The sequence below is a fragment of the Equus quagga genome, chromosome 8, assembly GCF_021613505.1.
Source record: "Equus quagga isolate Etosha38 chromosome 8, UCLA_HA_Equagga_1.0, whole genome shotgun sequence".
Lineage (NCBI taxonomy): Eukaryota > Metazoa > Chordata > Mammalia > Perissodactyla > Equidae > Equus > Equus quagga.
In genome coordinates, this window is record NC_060274.1 from 35,362,888 (window position 1) to 35,383,691 (window position 20,804).

The following is a 20,804-nucleotide window of genomic DNA, read 5'->3' on the forward strand; positions in this document are numbered from 1 at the left end:
AGAGGCAGAGGGAGAGACAGAGGCAGAGGGAGAGACAGAGGGAGATGGAGAGACAGAGGCAGAAGGAGAGACAGAGGGAGATGGAAAATGAGAGCAAGAGAGTGAGAGAAAGGCAGAGTGAGCAGGAAACAGGGAAGGAGAGACAGAGGGAGACTGAGAGACTGAGGGCAGTGGAGACTCAGGGGAGAGAGAAAGGGAGAGGACAGGGTGATGGTGAGTTAGGAGAGGAATCCCTTAGTACGGCCTCCAGTTTCCAAAATAAAGAAAAATCCCAGGAGCATGGAGGCAGCACACTTACCAGGAGCCAGGAAAGCTAGAAGGAGGACAAGAGCCCGCAGCATGGCTTCCTCCTCGGGCCTTAGAAAGAAAGGGACAGATGACACGAGGGGCAGACACCCTCTCACACTCCAGTCCTGCTCCAAAGACAGGGAGCCCAGGACACAAGGAAGGAGTCAGTGCCAGGCTCTGCACAGCTGTCACAGGTGGGCAGCGACTGAGGGCTCTCCTAGAAGACCACCCAGCTGATGACCCAGAGGGGGTGGGGCTGGGGGAGGCCTGGAGAGGAGCCCTGCCTCTCTGCTCAGCCCATTTCCTGACAGCCTCCTGGGGCAGGCTGAGAGCAGGCCCTCTGCAGAAGAGGAGGAGCCAGGAGCCCTGAGAGCCCAGAGCAGAGGGAGGGACAGCCTGAGCCAATGGAGGGGGCAGGAGAGCCATGGATGCAGGTCCATGTTCCCTGGTGCAGGGAGCGGTCCTGAGTCAGGGGACTTCCCTGCAGCTCAGGGTTCAGTGTTCCTGCTGCTGCCATGGGCTTGTCCTGTGGTGCAGCTTCTGTATTCTCACCCTGAATCACCTTCCTCTCACCTCTGTCAGTAAACTGTGAGGCACCCACAGCAAAGCTGACAAGCACTGAACCTGCTTTAGTAAAAGAAATAAGATTAGTTACGTTTGTCGTCATTTGAGTCTCTTCAAATTCAAATGGATGTCTATGTCAGTCTGTGTATGTATGTGCCCCTGTGTCAGTGTGTTTGTGTGTGCCTGTGCATGTGTGTGTGCATGTGTGTGAAGTCAATATGTGGGGCCATTTCTGTTTATCCTCAAGTAAAATGGCCGCCTCACATACGGTTGCCAGATTTCGTAAAAGAAATATATATGTGTGCAGAGCGCTACGCAATATTTGGGACACACCTGAACCAAAAAAGTATCTGATGTTTATCTGCTGTTCACATTGCCTTGGGCATCCTGTGTTTTCTTAGACAGCCCTCCCCTCAGGAAGTGTTCCCATATCTGCGATTTACTTGGATTCACAGATGGGTAGATAGGCGATCAAACAAAAATAGTGAATTCATGGGAGAATTGAGTGGTGTGTGCAGATTTTCACCCCTCGCTTTTATAAATGTATTTGGACAAATGTTTACAGTATTCATAGTAGAATGTAGAAAACTGCCCCCTCCATCATTCTTCTGGCCTCTCTCTCAGGTGGTTCATCTCTGCCATCCTAACAGACAGCTGGGAAAGGTGGAAGGGAGGGGACTCGGGCTGTTCTTCCTTCTGCCTCGGGGACCACAGGTGCAGGCACATGAGATGTCACAGCAGCAGCTCTGCAAGAGAACCTTCCAGGTCCCTGTGCAGGAAGCAGCTCAGCGCCACAGAGTCCCAGCACATCCCTGCTGGACAGAATCGTGGTTTACAGCTAAGAAATGAGAAAATGCTGTCACACTAAAGCAGAAAGAAAACTCTTTAAAAACTAATCAAAGAAAAGTACTCCACCAGAATGTAAAAAATATATAGCTAGAGTAATGAAAAGAGGGCACTATTGGCAGCAGAATATATTCATGGAACAGAATGTACCCTGAGAGAGAGAGAGAGACAGAGACAGAGACAGAGACAGAGAGAGAGAATGAGGGAGAGAAAGAGAAAGAAAAGGCAAGAGAGAGAAGAAACAGAGAGAAAATCGTAAACAACAATCTGGGCCTAATGTTGTTAGAGGTAATTATATAATGTTTATATGTATATATTTTTAAATTTATGTTGATTCTATTGGAAAACAGGATTTCAGTATAAGGGAAAAAGGCATATATACAAATTTTGAGGGGCCAGCCCCATGGCCCAGTGGTTAAGTTGCACACTCCACTTCAGAAGCCCAGAGTTTCACCGGTTTGGTTCCTGGGCACGGATCCAGCATGGCTCATCAAGCCATGCTCAGGTGACATACCACATGGCACAACCAGAAGGACCTAAAACTAGAATATACCACTATGTACTGGGGGGATTTGTGGAGAAGAAGAAAAAGAAAGACAGATTGGCAACAGATGTTAGCTTAGGGACAATCTTTAAATTAAAAAAATTGAAATTTTTGTAAAAACGCTGTGATCTATAATTTGAATCCTTTTTTTTTTCAATAAAATACTTATTTTTTAGCTATCTACTGAAAACACTAGAAAGCAGTAACCATGCAGCAGTAATGAGCTCTCTCAGCACCTGCATTGTAGCATCAAATACCATTTCTCCCTAAAAGACTAGGGTTCAATTATGAAAGGGCTGAATCCAGGACTGGGAAGGAGATGGACGAGGTCAATGATGTCTCGTTTGCCTGAAAGCAAAGAAGCCACAAGAGACAACTGAGGTCATGACACAGGACACAGGAGCCGACTCTCAGAGTCTCTCACTGGCCCCAGAGAGGACAACATGAGCACCACAAGACCAACACCTACACAAGCGTGTTAAAGACATAATGTATAAAAGCACACAGGCTCATTGATGAAACGCAAAATTAGTGTGTCACCTGTGGAAGTTGCTAAGGCATCATCTCATTATTCTGAAAATGGAAATAAAAAGGAATCAAATATTTACCTTGCCTTTTCTGGACAAACAGTACTTCAGGATACCACAGAGCTTATGAATGAAAGTTCTTCTTTATGGGAGTATTACAACCAACAAATGCAGGAGACATATTAAACTTGGGAAACTATCATCCTGCAACCCTAACGATGTCCTGGACTAGACAACCAGCATCAATGGCTGTGCAGCTCTGCCTCCTGCACTGGCTCTCTCTCAACCATTCTATGTCTCTGTCTCCCCTCTGCTGTCTCCATCACTCTTCATTTCCCTCCACCTCTCTATCTCTAGGTCCACACTGTTTTTCTCTGTTTCTTGTTCTCCATCCCTCTCTGCTTCTCTATGTCCCTTTCCAGCTCTGTCTCTTCCTCCTTCTCTACTTCTCTTCCTCTCTCTTCTTTCTTGCTATCTATCTCTCTATATGTCTCTCTCTGCCCATTTCTATTATCTCTCTTTCTTTTTCTATGTATAGATTTGTATCTCTCTTATCTATGTTACATTCTCTATCTCTACCTCTCTTTCTGTTTCCTCCCATGGTCATGATAACTACTTGGAATTCTCCCTTATTCCAACATCAGTGACATTTCAGGATTGGCATCTGTTAATGGTTTTGCTGTTGTGAGATTTGAGATTTTCCTGGTTCTCCACATAATGAATAATTTTGGATTGTATCCTGCATATTTTGAATGTTATGTTAGGGGCTCTAGGCAGTGTGTACATACTACGGTAGATTCTAAGTGTTTTGTTTGCAGGCAATTGACCCAGTTACAGGTTACAAGTGTCTGCCTGCTTTTGGTGGGCAGTTCCAATCAGAGTAGTTTCAAAACTTTTGCAGTGCTACTCAGATCTGTCCTGTGAGAGCACCACCCAGTGGCCAGTCTAGGACCTGGGCCATGGTTTACTCCCAGATCAGTTTGCAAAGCCAATGGTAGGTTGTTTAGGGTCATATCTATGACTGTGCAGCCAGGGCTAAACCCAGTTTGTCAAACACCATTGTGCAAGATTTCTTTGTTAAACTCTCTCCTCTCTGCAATCTCTACAACACTTTCTAATTCACAGGGATCCCCCTTCCTTCTCTCTGGCCAGACAAGTGGGGCTTTAGCATTCTTGCTCTGCTGTGCATTTCCTGCAACTGTGTCTGCCTTCAGAGCCAATCAGCGAGAGGATAAAGACAGGACAAAAGCCCCCAGGATACTCTCCATGCTCAGAGTCCTCAGAGCCAGGGGTTATAGGTGCATTCAATGAGGGACACTGGGTCAAATGTGCTCACTGCAAATTTTCCAGGCTGGGGCTCACTGGTTGCAATGTGAATTCACAGCTCCTCCATCAAGAGGTGCAGGTTATTTTCCCGTTTTTGAATACGGGAGGAAATTATGGGGATACAGTTCTGAGTCTAGGCCTTAAGAGGCCTAATGAACTTCTGCTAGCTCTCTTGGATCCCATCATTGTTGTAAGAACACGTCCAGTCTGGCCTGCTGGAGGATGAACTACCACGTGGAACAAAGATGATTCATTTGAGCCGAGGCAATCTTGACCCACCAGTGCCCAGCCAACCCATCAGCTGACCAACATGGGACCAAGTCCAACTATGATCAGCGGAGCCTGGCCCGGAAGAGCAGAACAGCCAGCTGATCAATGGAACGGCTCTGTGAGAATTAATAAATGATTGTTGTTATAACCCACTATGTTTTGGTGTGTTTGTTATACACATTACTATGAAATAGGATAGAAATGGATGGATAGACAGATAAATAGAAGACAGATAGATAGACCGATAGATGATAGATACATAAATAATAAAGTCATAGACAGATTATAGATAGATAGATAGGTAAGCAGAGAAAGAGAGAGAACTTTGTTGTTAGTACCACTGAGCCAATTCCAACTCCCAGCAACCCTGTGTCAGCAGAGCAGGACCCTACCTGGTCTTTTGGCTCCCTCCGCTCATCCTCCTGCACTCTATCAGACAAGGCTCCACTGCCATGCACAGGGTTTTCATGGCCAAATAATTGAAAGTTGGTGACCAGATCTTTCTTCTTAAGAGAGAGAAATACAGGTAGATATAGGTTAATAGAAATATACTATACAGAAAGAGAAAAAGAAAGTTAGAAATTTATATAATATATAAAACTTGAATATAAACAATTTCTAACAATATATAAATATACGATCTGTAATAATATGTGTATAATATGCATATATCTCTAACTTTCTCTCTCTCTATCAATATCTACCTCTGTTTCTGGGCATCTATCTGAAGCTTCCTATTTCCATCACACTCGATGTGCCCACATATAGCCTTTATCTCTATATCTCTGTCATTCTCTCTCTCTCCCTCTCTCTCCGATTCTCTCTTACTGTCTTTCCCTATTTCTCTCTCTCTGTCTCTGAATGTCTACCCCACTCTTTCTCCCTCTCTGTCACTGTATTCATATCAAAGTCTCTCTCTAGTCTCTGTTCTTTTTTTCTCTATATCCATCTTCCCTCCCTCTCGACATCTTTCTATTTCCATTTCTCTACCCCTCTGTTTCTGTCACTCTCCCTGTCTTTTTATTTCTCTGTTTCTCTGTTATTATTGCTCTCTGTTACACAGATCTGTCCTTCTCTGTGTATAGTTCTCTCTCTCACTAACTCTTTTTATCTCTGTATGCCACTCTCAGTCATTCTCTTTTTCTCTTGTTCCTACTCTGCTCCGTACCCATCTCTCACTGTGTTTCTATTACTAATTACTATGCTATTAGTGTCTCTGTAGATTCCTCTCCCTCTCTCATATTGACCTCTCTCCTCCTTCTCTCCCTTTCTTTCCAACTCTTCCTCTTCTCTGGTCTCCTGGGGGGCCTGCGGCATGTGTCTGGTCAGCTCTCTATGATGGGAGAACTAGTCCAAGCTCACAAATGTAACTTTCCTTCTTCTGCTTCTGATAATTGCACCTGTCACATATAGAGACAGAATTATTATGGTGATGATAGAAGAGCTGTCAAAACATTGTAGCCTCAGGGAGAAGGGGATAACATTCAAACTATTGCTTAGATTCCTGTTTGACCTGGCCATGAGGTGTCACCTAGCTGCAATATGGGAAATAGTCTATTTATCATGAATTATTAGCATTTCCTGTGATTTCCTGACCTCTGAATGGGTGTCTGTCCTGTCCATACCCTTTTGTGAACACAGTGAAGCCGGTCAATAAGTGTTTGTAATGAGCTTCATCGAGGCACATACCTCTTTATCAAGAGCATTTGGACAAAAGCCTGGGTCTTTAATACATACTGATGGGATAAAATACCACTTGTCTGTTTTGGAAATTTCTTATAAGAGTGTCAGTGAAACTGAATTATACAGTGTGTGTTCTTTCCATGGAAGATTAAAAGAAGCTGTCAGTGAACAACATTTTCATACAGTCAGTCTGGGCTGGGACATGGATGGGAACCAGTGACTCTAATGTAAATCATTCCTCATCACATGGGACTAAAGTAGGAGTTGACAGTGGAGGAGAGAGGAAGCCACACTAGGTGGACAAAGGAGCCCAGTTCCTGTCTCTGGGCCCCGTGCTGCTCTGTGCCGCCCTGCAGCTTCCCAGACAGCAGCAGCATCTCCTGCCTGTGCTGGGGCAGGGCTGGGCAGGCACAGTTTCCAGGGAAGCTGAGTGTAGCCCAGAAGCCTCAACCAAAGTTTCGCATCCTGCCTGCTCTTCCCACGGGCTCTGTGGCTTCCAGGTGCGTGCGGTCTTCAGGGAACTCCAGGTTCTGATCCACTCCACGTGGTGCCAGCCTTCCAGAGTTCCTTTCCCTGTGAATGGTCCAGTCATGGGCTCAGCCTGGGATCCCAGCTCCCTGGGCAGCCAATCATGTAATCCGATACCATGAGCTGAGGGCAGAAGCTCTTCAAGAATATCTTCAGCTCTTTGCTTACTGGCAGGTGAGAGTTACTCTTGGGTTTCTGCACTCTTTTTGAAATTTTCTTCATAGTCCTTACACTTTCTAGTTTAAAAAGAAATTCTATGTATAAATATTGAATTCTATATATATTGAATGGATGGTGACATGGGTTTTGGAATTTCTTGCACTTCTGTTTGAATCCAGGCTGTATTAGTTACTGCTTAAGTCACCTGAGCAGGTGAAAGGTTTTAACATTCTGATGATCTCATCTGTCAATGTGGTTGATTTTAAGTCAAAATCCAGCTGACTGTAAATATAAGGATTTATGTCTGGACTCTCAGTTCTCTCCGTTGACCTGTGTGTTCTCCTTGTCTCAGGACCACACTGGCTCGATGACTGTGATTTTCTTTTTATGTAACTTTGAAATCAGGTTCTGTAAGGCCTTGCTTGAAAGCCCTGCCCTGCTGTCCCCCGAGACCTCAGTTCTGTAAGTAATGAACCTTGTCAGACCCTCTGGTGTGTGTGGCATCAACAGTATCAACATCCGAATCTCATTTGGGGGCTCCCTCCCCATAACAGTCCTCCATCTTTGTTCTTTGTCAAATTATTTTGGCTATTCTAGGTTCTTTGTGTTTTCATGCAAATTTTTGAATGAACTTTCTAATTTTTGTCCCAAGAGCCTGCTGCATTGAATTTATAGATCATTTTGGGAAGAATTGCCGTCATGACAATACTGAATCTTCTAATTCATGAACATGGACTCTCTCTGCATTTATTCAGATGTGCTTTAATTTTCCCTGCATTTTTTATAGTTGTCAGCATACAAGTCCTGCTCTTCTTTTGTTAAATTAATTTCCAAGTGTTTTATTCTTTTTGGCCCTATTGTGAATGTAATGGCTCTTTTACTTCCATTTTCAAATTGTTCATTGCTCATATCTAGAAATACAATTGGCATTTTGTATATTGAATATCCGTATCTTGTAACCTTGCTAAACTTGTTTACTATTTCTGCTTTTGGTCTTTTGTGTGTGGGTTGCGTGGACTTTTCTACATACTGGATCATGTCATTTGTGGATAAAGACTGTTTCATTTTTCCTTATCAATCTTCTGGGTGTCTTTAGTTTTGTTTTTTTCTTGTTGCATTCTCTAGATCCTCCAATACAATGTTGAATAGAAGTGGCAAGAGCAGACGTCCTTGTCTTCCTCCTGGTCTGTGGGGAAAAGCATTCAGTCTTTCAACATGAAGTGTGATGGTAGCTGTCGGTTTTCACAGATGCCCTCTACCAGGTTGAGGAATTTCCATTTTATTCCTAATGTGTTGATAGTTTTTATCATGAATGCACATTGAAATTTACAAACACTTTATGTATGTATTTAGATGATCTTGTAGTTTTTTTCCTATATCCCGTTAATATGGTTATGACATTAATTAATTTTTGGATGTGAAATCAACTCTTTGCATCTAGGATAAATCACACTAAGTCATGTTCATAATCCATCATGTATGTTTTTAAATTCAATTTACTACTAATTTCTAGAGGATTTTTCTACCTATGCTCAAAGTTTTTGTACCTGTTAGTCCCTAGATTTCTTATTATGTCTTTGGCTTGATATCAGAGTAATTCTGGTCTCCTCAAACACATTGGGAAGCGTTCCCTACTCCTCTGTGTTCTGGATGAATCCTTTTTGTGAAGGATCAATATTATTCCTTCTTTAAATGTTTGATACATTCTCCAAGAAAACCAGGTGGGCCAGGGATTTTCTTGGTGGGAAGATTTTTAATTATTTAATTGGTTTTCTTATCATATATAGGTCTATTCAGATTTTTTATTTATTCTTGAATCCAGTTTCTTAATTTGTGTCTTTCTAGGAATTCATCCATTTTTTCCCTAAGTTATCTAGTTTGTTGTCATAAATTATTTACACTATTCTCTTATAATCCTTTGAAATTTATGTAAGATTGGTAGTGATGTTCTTCCTTTTTTCTTAATTTGGTAATTTGTGTCTTCTCTCATTTCTTCTTGGTAATTCTAGCTTGAGGTTTGTCAAATTTGTTGATATTTTCAAGGAAGTAACTTTTGTTTTCATTTATGTTTATCTCTTCTTTTCTGTTTTCCATTTCAATAATTTCCATTCCAATCTTTATTAGTTCCTTTATTCTACTTGGGCTGGGCTTAGCTTGCTCTTTATTTCATTATTGATTTGTATCCTTTTTCTTTTCTGATACAGGCATTTAAAGCCATAGATCTCTCCCTAGGCATTCCGTGACATCTTAGAAATTTTGAAGTGTTGTGTTTTCGTGCATTCCTTGGTTTTCAGCAGCTTTCCCATGATGTGTCTACATGTGGATCTCTCTGGATATTTTTTCATCAGTATTTCTGTAGCTTATTAGATGTGTAGATTAATATTTCTCAACAAATTTGGGTATTGGGGAACATTTAGGCAATTTCTTCAAACATTTTTCTGGATTCTTTTTCTTCTCCCTCCTCATTTTTCTGGAAGTCTCATTACATGTATGATGGTATGCTTGATGTTATCTCATAGGTCTCTGGGCTCTGTTCAGTTTTTCTTCACTTTTTATTCTCTGCAATTCAGATGGGATAACTTCTATTGCTCTGTCCTCAAGTTTACAGATTCCATCTTCTGCCAACTTGAAGAATTTCTCAACCCCCTCTAGGGAATATTTCACTTCAGTTGTTATGTTTTTCTACTCTAGATTTTATTTTTCTTAATCCGTTCATTTTTTAATTTGTCTCCTTCTTCAGCATCTCTGTTTGTTGATTTGTTGTTGTCATACTTGCTCATAATTCTTTTACCATGGTTTTCTATATTTCTTTGAAGATCTTTATTATAGCTGTTTTGAAGTCTTTGCAAAATAAAATATCTGAACACACTCAGAGACAGTTTGTATTGAATTGTGGGTTTTGTTTTGTTTTTCACCTGAGAATAGACACACTTTTGTAATTCTTTGCCTGCCTTCTAATTTTTTACTGCAAAACATTTTGTGGAAAACATATGGTAGCAACTCTAGAATCTGATTTTTCCTCCGTAAGCTTGCTGATTTTGCTGTTTGTTTTCTTAGGAAATTGCTGAAGTCTGTGAAATTATGTCCCCCATGAGGTGTGCTGCTGAAGTCTCTTCTGAATTTTTTTTTTTTTGGTCTATTTAATTCACCTATTTTTAGACTAACTTCGTAGGAGTCACCCCTGTGTCTACATAGCTTAGTGGTGGCCAGTGATTGCGTGGATGTTGTGCTCAAGCACTTTGATTAAGACTCCCATCATCTGCCAAATGGATATCTGTATGAATTGGGGAGCACATTCACATTTCAGGCCATTTTGAGTCTTCCCCAGCTTGTATGTTTTGCTGAGTTCTTTCACGTCTCTTCTGTAAATGCTCACAGCCTCAGAATTGACCAGGAGTGTTTGGCTAGTGCGGTCTCTTTTGGGTCTCTGCTAAGTATGCACACAGCTTCAGCCAAGCTTTAATTAGGACTCATAGATAATTCTGAGGCATTTCAGTTCACTGTGGCTCCAATGCCGTTAGCCTGACAGCTTAAAAGGGAGCCCAGAAACAGGAAGACTTGGTCTGACCGTCTTCCTCAGACTCCTTTCAAAGTGAGAAGGCGGTTAAACCACCCCAGTGTCTCTATGATTTACTGCAGTCTAATAGGCTGGAAAGTGAAGACTTCCAACCCATATACCTTTCTCTATTTATTTTACCACGGAAGTAACCTGAACTATGTGACATTGATGAGGTTAAGATGTGGGACACAATCTTCTCTTAGGATCCTTGGCCGTTCTTTCTCTTGTACCAGATTTGTTCTTGGCAGAATTAACATACTTAAAATGTCCATATTACCTAAAGCAATCTACAAATTCCATGCAGTCCCAATCAGAATCCCAATGACTTTTTTCAAGGAAATAGAACAAGAATTCTAAAAATTAAATGGAAAAACCAAAAGACCCTGAATAGCTAAAGCAACCCTGGGAAAAAAGAACAAAGCTATAAGTATCAGGCTCCCTGAATTCAAAATATACTACAAAGCTATAGTAATCAAAGCAGCTTGGTACTAGCAGAAAAACAGACTCACAGATCAACAGAACAGAATTGAGAGCCCAGAAATGAAACCACACATCTATGGACAGTTAATCTTTGGCAAAAGAGCCAAGAATACACAATGGAAAATCACTTCAATAAATGGTGTTGAGAAAACTAGACAACCACATGCAAAGGAATGAAAGTAGGCCATTATCTTACACCATAGACAAAAATTAACTCAAAATGGATTAAAGACTTGAATGTAAGGCCTGAAACCATAAAACCCCTAGAAGAAACATAGGCAGTACACTCTTTGAGATCAGTCTTAGCAGTATCTTTTTAATACGATGTCTCCTCAGGCAAGGGAAGCCAAAGAAAACATAAACAAAGGGGACTACATCAAACTAAAAAGCTTCTGCATGGCAAAAGAAACCATCAACAGAGTAAAAAGACAGCCCAACAACTGGGAGAAGATATTTACAAAGAGTATATCAGATAACTTGTGCATTTCCAAAATATATAAAGAATTCATGCAACTCAAAAACAACAAAGAAATGAACAACCTGATCAAAAAATGGGCAGAAGGCATGAGCAAATATTTTTCCAAACAATATATATGGATGTCCAACAGGAACGTGAAAAGATGTTCAACGTCACTACTTATTAGGGAAGTCAAATCAAAAGTAGAATGAGATTTCATCATACCATCAGATTGTGATGATTACCAAGACAACAAATAACAAGTATTGGAGAGGATCTGGTAGTAACCAGAGGGGAAGGCATTGAGAGGAGGCCAAAAGGGGTAAAGGGGCACATATACTGAGCCTAGTGCATAGTGCACTGTGCATAGTGATGGACGGAAACTAGGAGTTTGTGGGTGAAAACGATGCAGTCTATGCAAAAACCGAAATATAATGATGTACATCTGAAATTTACACAATATTACTAACCAATGTGAATTCAATAAAATAATGAAAAATAAATATGATAAATCTCAGTAAATGGCAAAAAAAATACTGAATAGTTTTATCACTATCTGTAATACTTTGTATCTGTACAACTTAGGGAAAAAGATTTTTATGCCCAATAAACCTTCCTGAGCACCCCAAGCATAAATATTGTCTATAACTTGGCAAACGTAATCAATAGAAATCAGGACAGAAAACAGGTTTTGTTTTGTAAAGGAGGCAAAAGCTGTTAGAGAAAAGGGGAAAAAAGTGGTCAAGACAGAGCCCATGACAGACCTTTCTAATCACCAAATTTCATATGTGGTCTCTAAGTGCTCAATAATATGCTGAGATAATTTTAACGTTATGAAACGTGAACTCTTTTTCAAAATAAATTTTAAAATAAAGTACAAAAGTCACAAATGTTTTCTACTAGATAATTTAAGGACTACAGAAATGACATAGAAAAAATCATCCAGGACCCCAATGTCCAGAGATGACCACTCCAGAGTTGTGTCCTTTCTTCTGAACCCATCCTCGGGGGTAAAGAAAAAGAGCCCCCAAGACAACACAGTCAACACGGATTTCAGGGGTGCCTCGCGATTGTTTGAATTGTGATTTTACAAGATGAGTTCTGGGTTACAGATATCACTCTCTAACAGTACTAGGATGTGTGGGGAGTTGGGTGAAAACAGAGATTCTGAAGAATTTCTTGGATTTTCTGCAGCATTCATTAGATACTATAATGTTGCTTCTATTACTCAGAGTCATTGTGTCTCACCCACTTCCGGTCTGAAGACAAATAAATTGAGCCAAAATCATCAGGATCTTTCAGGCATCCAAGTACACAAATCCCCCACCCACGTCGTAACGTGAGCACCACAATAATAATCAACATATTCATCTCAGTTCACCAGACATTGCCTGAGTCCCCACTATATTCGGTGCTGTACATTCTAGTAGATGCTTTCAGTGTTTCTGTGAGTCAGCAATTTAACTCCCCATTGAATTGGCAAATGTTCACTTAGGACAGGGCTGGTTTCCTCTGGCTGGTTTGCCTTTGGAGGGTGTGGTCAAAGTGTCCTTGGGGAAGCTACCTCAGCCTCAAGGAGAAGGGCAGGAGGAGGAAGTGACTCCAAATATGGACTTGTTTTTCCCCCAGTAGGGGTGGTTTGCTCTAAGCCCAAGGCCACTGACCTCCCCAATGTGTGGAAGTCAAGGGGACTATAGAACCATGGTTGAAAACCTAGATTTAAATTGATTTAGGATGACTACTCATGAGAGTCTCTTCATGTCTAGCTAATTTCTCTTCGACTGAACTGTAATAGTCAGCCACACTACGACAGATGTGGTGCTAAGCCCTGGTATACAAAGGTGTGTGTGGGGTGTGTGTGTGTGTGTTCCTATATGTGTATATATGCCTGTTAATGTTTTGTTTGTTTGTTTGTTTTATAAAGACTGGCACCTGAGCTAACAACTGTTGTTGCCAATCTTCTTTTTTCTTTTTTTTTTCTTTCTTCCCAGAGCTCCCCAGTACATAGTCGTTATTCTAGTTGTGAGCGCCTCTGGTTGTACTATGCGGGACACCACCTCAGCAGGGCCTGATGAGCAGCGCCATGTCCGCGCCCAGGATCTGAACTGATGAAAACCAGGACCAAAGAAGTGGAGGGAGCGAACACAACCACTCGGCCACAGGGCCAGCCCCCTGTTTGTTTGTTTTTTATCAGCTAACATTACTGAGCTCTCACAGTGTGCCATGTGCTGAACCAAGCCCTTAGTGTGCATCATCTCAGGAACCCTCACAACAGCCCACAAGGTAACTACAGGACCTCTGCTTTATAGGTGAGGAGAGGGGCTAGAGAAGCTATCAGCCTGACACACAGCTGGTCAGTGTCAGAGACCAGGTCAGACCTGGAGCTCTCTGTACCAGAGGCCTGGGTCCTAACCACTTTGCTTTACCATATGTGTAGCCAGATGATGGCAGCGCAGCAGGAGAAGGGGGCTCTGCAGGAGCAACCTGCAGCCTTGACAGATCAGGTGAGATTTGCAATGTCTGCTGAGCACAGTGCCTGGCTCAGAGGAGTCAGTCAAATGCTTACTGTTGGATGAATGGAACCTTAAGCCAGAAAATGACCTACTCCTCAAACTCCAACCCAAAGTAGACTTTGATTCAGACTCATTAAGTGTTTATAAACTTTTCACAAAATGAAATATCCCCACTCCAGGGCATGCATCTGATATATTATCATAGCAGTCAGCCCTGCTTGTGGTTAGATCATGCTGTGTTTGTGACATTTTAGCCTCTAGGAAAATGAATAGTATTTAACCTAATATCCAGTTTATTTTTGTATTTGTTTTTTTGCTGAGGAAGATTCACCCTGAGCTAACTTCTGTCACCAATCTTCCTCTTTTTGTTGAGGAAGATATGCCCTAAGCTAACATCTGTGCCAATCTTTCCCTGTTTTGTATGTGGGTCACCACCAATGCATAGCCTCTGCCAAGTAGTATAGGTGCGTGCCTGGGAACCGAACCCAAGCCACCAAAGCAGAGCATGCTGAACTTAATCACTACTATCCAGTTTTCTTAATCAAAGCAAAGTGGATCAAAACAAAGTAATGCAATGCAAATTGACTAGTAAAAGAGGAATCACAGAAATTACGTGGCATACATATCTTGGCAGAAAACAAAATAGAGTCAGGGAATTTGACCCAGATGAATAAACGTGGGTGCCATGGGAAAGCCAGTTGGCAAGAAGGTAGATTCCTGAAAAGACGAGGCTGATCATTTGCACCTACTCATGCAAAGATTCCTCTTGGACGAAATAAGGAATTTGGCAACTCCATACAAAGTCACCCACATGAACGTTTATCTAGAAAAGTTCAAAAACGCATACAGGTGGTCACTGTGCTTTCCCATGTCACAATAGCGAATGGAGAACCACTGAACATTTACTGACTGACATGGCTCTAACGTCTGCCGCTGTGCACCTTCCAGAAGGCACAATAGTAGGTGGCTGAGTCTTCTTTCCCTCCACTGTGAGTGGTGAGGGTAGACGCAGAAGGTTCAGGTATCTCACCTACCTCAAATTTGCCCATCAGAATGCCTGACTCCATCCTGACAGTGTTGTCAGGTGAAACGTGCTGCAGGGGCAGCAGGGCTTGACCAGGGCTTTCCTGATACCAGTATATGGGCATCGTAAAAATTGTTACATGAGATACCACACATCCTATGTGGGATCTTTTTGACAAACATTTATTACTGGAGAGTTGAGGTTTCCCTAAATGACCTAGACCATAAACACACACTGAAAAAACAAGTGAATGAGGAAAGTATTGAGAAAAACATATTTTTTTAAAAATTACAAAATTAGCCAATATCTGCCAAAGGAATTGGGAAGAAAACAACTTACAAGCTCTAAGGACTGTGAGAATTAATGTTTGGAAGAGTGGCAGCATGTCTGAATGAACTGCACTCTCCTCCAGGGCAGCCTGCAGCCCCTGCTGAGAAGAGTCTCAGACCATGTGGAATCAAATAGATATACACGTGGGGAAAATTACTAGTGAAACGGACAAGCCTGGGGAACCAAAAGGAAAAAAGCCATTGACGTATTTTGATGAGAGGACGGTAGATATGATTTTCTTTGTTTTATCTCCAATTTATATCTTTATAACACTGTGTGTGGAGTAAATACTTATGTTTTTAAAAATAAATTGTCTTTTATTATAGTTGGTAACCCCATTTTTAAAACCAAGTCATAGATTTGCTAGGAATCACAGAAAGATTAGACACTCAAAATGAAAGAGGAATACTTCTTACCAGAAGCCTCCTTGTTTCTCATTTTTAAAGATGACAAACCAGCTCCCAAACACAGATGACTCCTTCAATGTTACAGGACCATGAGCAGCTGAGGCAGGATCAGAACGCCTGCTCCCTCCTTTCATGTGCGCCTTTCATGGAGTGAACCTGTCATTTCAAATTCGACAGCATCATCCAGAGCACCCAGGACATGTCAGGCGGGCGCCAGGCCCTTTCACAACATTAACCTCAGTTTATAACCAGTGAAGATAATGAAACTCCTTGAGGCCCCACTCATACTCTCTGTCCAGAGATGACGAAAGTCGGGCTCCCTGGACATTCCTCCCAAAGGTCTGTTTAAAAAGCTGAACAGTGGGGCCAGCCCACTGGCGTGGTGGTTAAGTTCACGCTCTGCACTTTGGCAGCCCAGGGTTCACAGGTTCACATCCCGGGTGCGGACCTAGCCCTGCTCATCAAGCCATGCTGGGGCAGCATCCCATACACAAAACAGAGGAAGAGTGGCTCAGGTGTTAGCTCAGTGGCAATCTTACTCAAGCCAAAAGAGGAAGATTGGCAATGGATGTTAGGTGAGGGCCATCTTCCTCACAAAAATTTTAAAAAATAAATAAATTATAAAGCTGAGCAAGACCAAGAATTATTAGGTTTGGTGGTATTTCCAAGCCCTGAAGGACTCCAGAGAATGAAACAAAGGTGTACTATAACAGGATTATGAGAATTTGGTTTGGAGAAACAAAGAAGATATCAAGTATGATTTGTCTTAGGGATATATGGTAAGCCAGGAAATAGGAAGAATTTAGAATGAAAGGTGTTATTGGCATTAGTGTTGGTGGTGCTGTGGTTTCTAAAGTGGGGGGCATAAGACAATACATTGGTGTGTGGAAGGAGAGTGTTAGAACCACTATTTGTATTTGTTTTTATCACATATTTTTAAATTTTTGTGTGTGTGTATGTTTGTAATATACATAATGTATTTTTACCACAGTTCTTGTGACATTACTTTATAAAGAAATAAATGTACAAGATTGAGGGTTTATTCATGCATAAAATAAAGCCAACAAAATTTTGGGAAACAAAAGCAAGAAAACTTTCTTAATGAAATGCAGGAATTATTATAAAGCTATGCTAATTAGAATCTTGTGTTCCTGGCACAGGAATAGACAAAATAGGGACTTGGTCCAATGTGCAAAGTTGTGCATACCCAGTGACTCCACCTCCAGCTGTTTCCTTACAGACACTCTCACTTATAAGTGGACACATGCAGTGAAAGGAAGAGAGAGAGCAGGAAGGGTCGTGTGAGCCTCTGCAAACTTAGTTATCACAGGGGTGGCAATGAAGAACAGGGGGAGAAATAACGGATTCATCAATAATTTGGAGGAGAAATTGGATCTCCACACTCAGATTCCTACCTTACTCTCATACACAAAAATTCAATTCAAAGCAGATCAAAGAAATAAATGTGCAGAACAAAACCTTAACAGTGTTAGAAACATATAAATGAGAATATGTTTATGCTTGAAGGAAGGACCAAGCTTTCTGAATATTGCAAGGTAAGGAATAAACTTTCATAGATCTGCAAAATAGTAGAAGTGCATGGCTCGTCATACAGTAGAGCAAGTTAAAGCTGGTTCATGCAGTGGACAATTCTTCTTGCCTAGGGTCGCAGCAGTGAGAAGGAACTGGAGTTTCCACTTGTGGCTCTGATGGAATTATGGAGAAATGTGATGACCTGTTAGAGCAACAGCAACCAGGGTGTGATAAGAGATGAGGGCTTTGTGTGTTGGGAGGAAGCCCAGGGACACCTTTCTAGAATGCATTCTTATGTCAGGCTGGGAACCGGCCCATTTGAGAGGGAGACCGGTCACCCTATCTCTTCCCGCTGGTATGGCAGTTCTTACAAATCAATCTGAATAAGAATCAGTGCAGAGGGAATTAAAAAATACACATTTCTGCTTTCACCCTAAAATTCTGACTTATTTTATAGGGTGATAGCCAGAACCTGTACTCTTATTCAAACATCCCAGGTGGTCCTGAGTTAGGTGGGCCATGGACCATAGTTTGAGAAACACTGTTCTAGGAACTTCACCTCTAAGCTAGAGTCAAGGTTAAGAGATCTGGCAGAACATTGTAGAATCCAATACATAAGGGACCACACACATGGGAATCCAGCATTTCTGTACTTCGGTATTAATTTTATATCCTTAAACCTGGACCAATATGGCAGCCACAACACTTTCGTTTATGATGTTTCAATTCAAATATATACTATTCATTGCCTGATTGTTCACCCAAAGTGTCCTTTGATTTTATTATTGAGAAAAGACAATCTGATCGACTCATTCAAGTTTAGGACCTGCCTGTGTCAAGGTTGGGGGAGGGGTGAAAGGAGCTTTGGCTTTATTTGTTTAAGACAGAGCAGTTCTGGCTGAGGCTGAACTTCAAAAGAAGCTGTGAGTAGAATACAATATCAGCACCTCTACAGCAATCACTTTATTTCTACACTTTCACTGTATCAGCAGTGCCATGGTTGATAATGGTGAGGGAAATATCAATTTGTCCAAAAGATAAATCAGATACCAGCGCAAGGTCTTCATGAAGCTCAAAGTCTTCATTCCATCATTTCTCATTCTCCTGAGTAAGGCAGGAGCTCCTTTCCCAGCCATTTTCTCTGGGAAATGATTGGATAAATGATTAGGTACCACCAGACTCCCCATATTGCTCTCCTAAATGTCTCCCCAAACACATCAAATCTAGGTGACGTTGTCTGTCCCAGGAAGCCGATTGAATGGACGCTACCAGCTCCTAGGAGAGCTGAAAGAAGATGCTTTCTGCCAGACTGCTTGTCTAAGGCCTGGAGATGGGAGATCCATCTTTAGAAAAGTGCTATGGTTCAATGGGGGAGCAGGGAGGCCAGTGGAATATAATGGTGAAGACTGGGAGCAGAGATCAGGATCTCTCATGTTCAGAGCACAGTGAAGTCAGGGCAGGAAGGGCGGCAGGGGCTGGTCTACCCTGTGTGTCAAGGCTGCTCTTGGCAACCACAAGCAAAATTTTCAGTGCAGGATAGGGGAAGTCTGAATCACTGTGCCTCTCCCAGACAGCACAGTAATACACACCAGAATCGCTTTCTTCCAGAAACTTGATATAAAGTTTACAGGTCCTCCCTGTGCCTTGATAAGCATTGTACTTCTGTGAACTGATCCCTGGGTCCACCACAACCTTTGAGCTGGAGAACTGGTAGTAGAGAAGTCGTCGTGGGGCCATCCCCTCCTGGTATCGGTACCAGTGGACATAGTCGCTGCTTCGTGTAATATCACAAGTGATTACAACAGATGATCCAGCTTGCTTGGTGACCAACATCTGTGTCCCTTCCAAGTTGGAAGATACCTGAGTGGCTGCAATGGGAACAATAAAAAGTAATGAGGAAGAGCTAATAGGAATCCCTCAGTATGGCCTCCCTTCCCAAAAATAAAGAAAAATCCCAGGAGCATGTAGGCAACACACTTACCAGGAGCCAGGAAAGCTAGAAGGAGAGCGAGAGCCCGCAGCATGCCTTCCTCCTCCAGCCTTAGAAGGAAGGGATGGATGACAAGAGGGGCAGACACCCTCTACACTCCAGACCTGCTCAAAAGACAGGGAGTCCAGGACACAAGGAGGGAGTCAGAGCCAGGCTCTGCACAGCTGTCCCAGGCAGCAGTGACTGAGGGGCTCTCCTAGAAGACCACCCAGCTGATGACCCAGAGTGGGTGGGGCTGGGGGAGGCCTGGGGAGGAGCCTGCCTCTCTGCTTAGCCCATTTCCTGAGAACCTCCTGGGGCAGGCTGAGAGCAGACCATCTGCAGAAGAGGAGGAGCCAGGAGCCCTGAGAGCCCAGAACAGAGGGAGGGACAGCCTGAGCCCATGGAGGGGACAGGAGAGCCATGGATGCAGCTCCATGTTCCCTGGTGCAGGGAGCGGTCCTGAGTCCGGGAACTTCCCTGCAACTCAGGGTTCAGTGTTCACACTGCTGCCATGGGCTTGTCCTATGATGCAGCTTCTGTATTCTCACCCTGAACCAGGTTCCTTTCACATCAGTCAGTAAACTTTGAGGTACCGACAGCAAAGCTGCTAAGCACTGAACCCGCTTTATTAAAAGAAATAGGATCAGTTATGTTGGTCTACATTAGACTCTCCTCAAAGTCAAATGAGTGTCTGTGTGTGTGTGTTCATGGGGGGGGGGGGGGCATTCAATTTATTAGATGATTTCTGTTCATTCTCAGGTAACAAGGCCGCCTCACATAGGGTTGCCAGATTTAAGTGGGGAAAACAGTGCTGGGTGCTAGGCAATATTCAGGACACACTTAAACTAAAAAATTTTGAGTTCTTTATCTATAATTTAGGTTTCCTTGGGCATCCTCTTTATTATTAGGCAACCCTCCCCTCAGGAAGTGTACCCAGATCTGTGATTTACTTGCATTCACAGATGGGTAGATAGTTGGTCAAACAAGAATGGTGAATTCATGGGAGAACTGAGTTCATGCATGCAGAGATTTTCACCCTCACTTTTATAAATGCGTTTGGACACATGTTTACAGTATTCATAGTAGAATGTAGAAAAATGCCCTCTCCATCCTTGTTCTGGCCTCTCTCTCAGGTGGTTCGTTTCTGCCATCCTAACAGACAGCTGGAAAAGGAGGAAGGGAGGGGACTCGGGCTGCTCGTCCTTCTGCCTTGGGGACCACACGTGCAGAGACATGAGGTGTTGCAGCAGTAGCTCTGCAAGAGAACATTCCAGGCCACTATGCAGGAAGCAAGCTCAGTGACACGGAGTCCCAGCACATCCCTGCTGGACAGAATCATGGTTTACAGCTAAGAGAGGAGAAAATGCCATCACACTAGAGTGGAAAGAAAATCCTTAAAAGTAATAAAAGAAAAGTACTCCACCAGGATGTAAAAAGAACTATAGAGCTACAGTAATGGAAAGAGGGCACTACTGGCGCCAGAGTATATTCATGGAACATGATGTATCCTGAGAAAGAGTGAGAGAGAGAGAGAGAGAAAGGAAGAAAGGCAGAAAAAGATAAAAAATCTTAAATTGTATCTTCTGGGTGTAGTGTTGTTCATGGTAAATATTACTTTGTCTACAGTCATGTATTTATAAATTCATGTTGATATGTTAGAAATTAAGATTTCAGTATAAGGGAAAAGTCATATATAAAAATTTTGAAATTTGAGTAAAAACCCTATGATGTATAGTTTGAATCCATTTTTTCAATAAAATACTTATTCTTTAGCTATCCACTGAAAAAACTAGA

General features: G+C 42.3%; 1 gene segment (V, D, J or C); it reads right to left on the minus strand.

Annotated features, from left to right (window-relative positions):
- Positions 1-19,062, minus strand: part of LOC124243810 (T-cell receptor gamma chain C region DFL12-like) — a 56,613-nt gene extending 37,551 nt beyond the window's left edge. Inside the window, 2 exon segments of the C gene segment in view lie at positions 18,595-18,906; positions 19,020-19,062. Coding sequence covers positions 18,595-18,906; positions 19,020-19,062 — 355 coding nt within the window.
- Between the last annotated feature and the right edge of the window lie 1,742 nt (positions 19,063-20,804).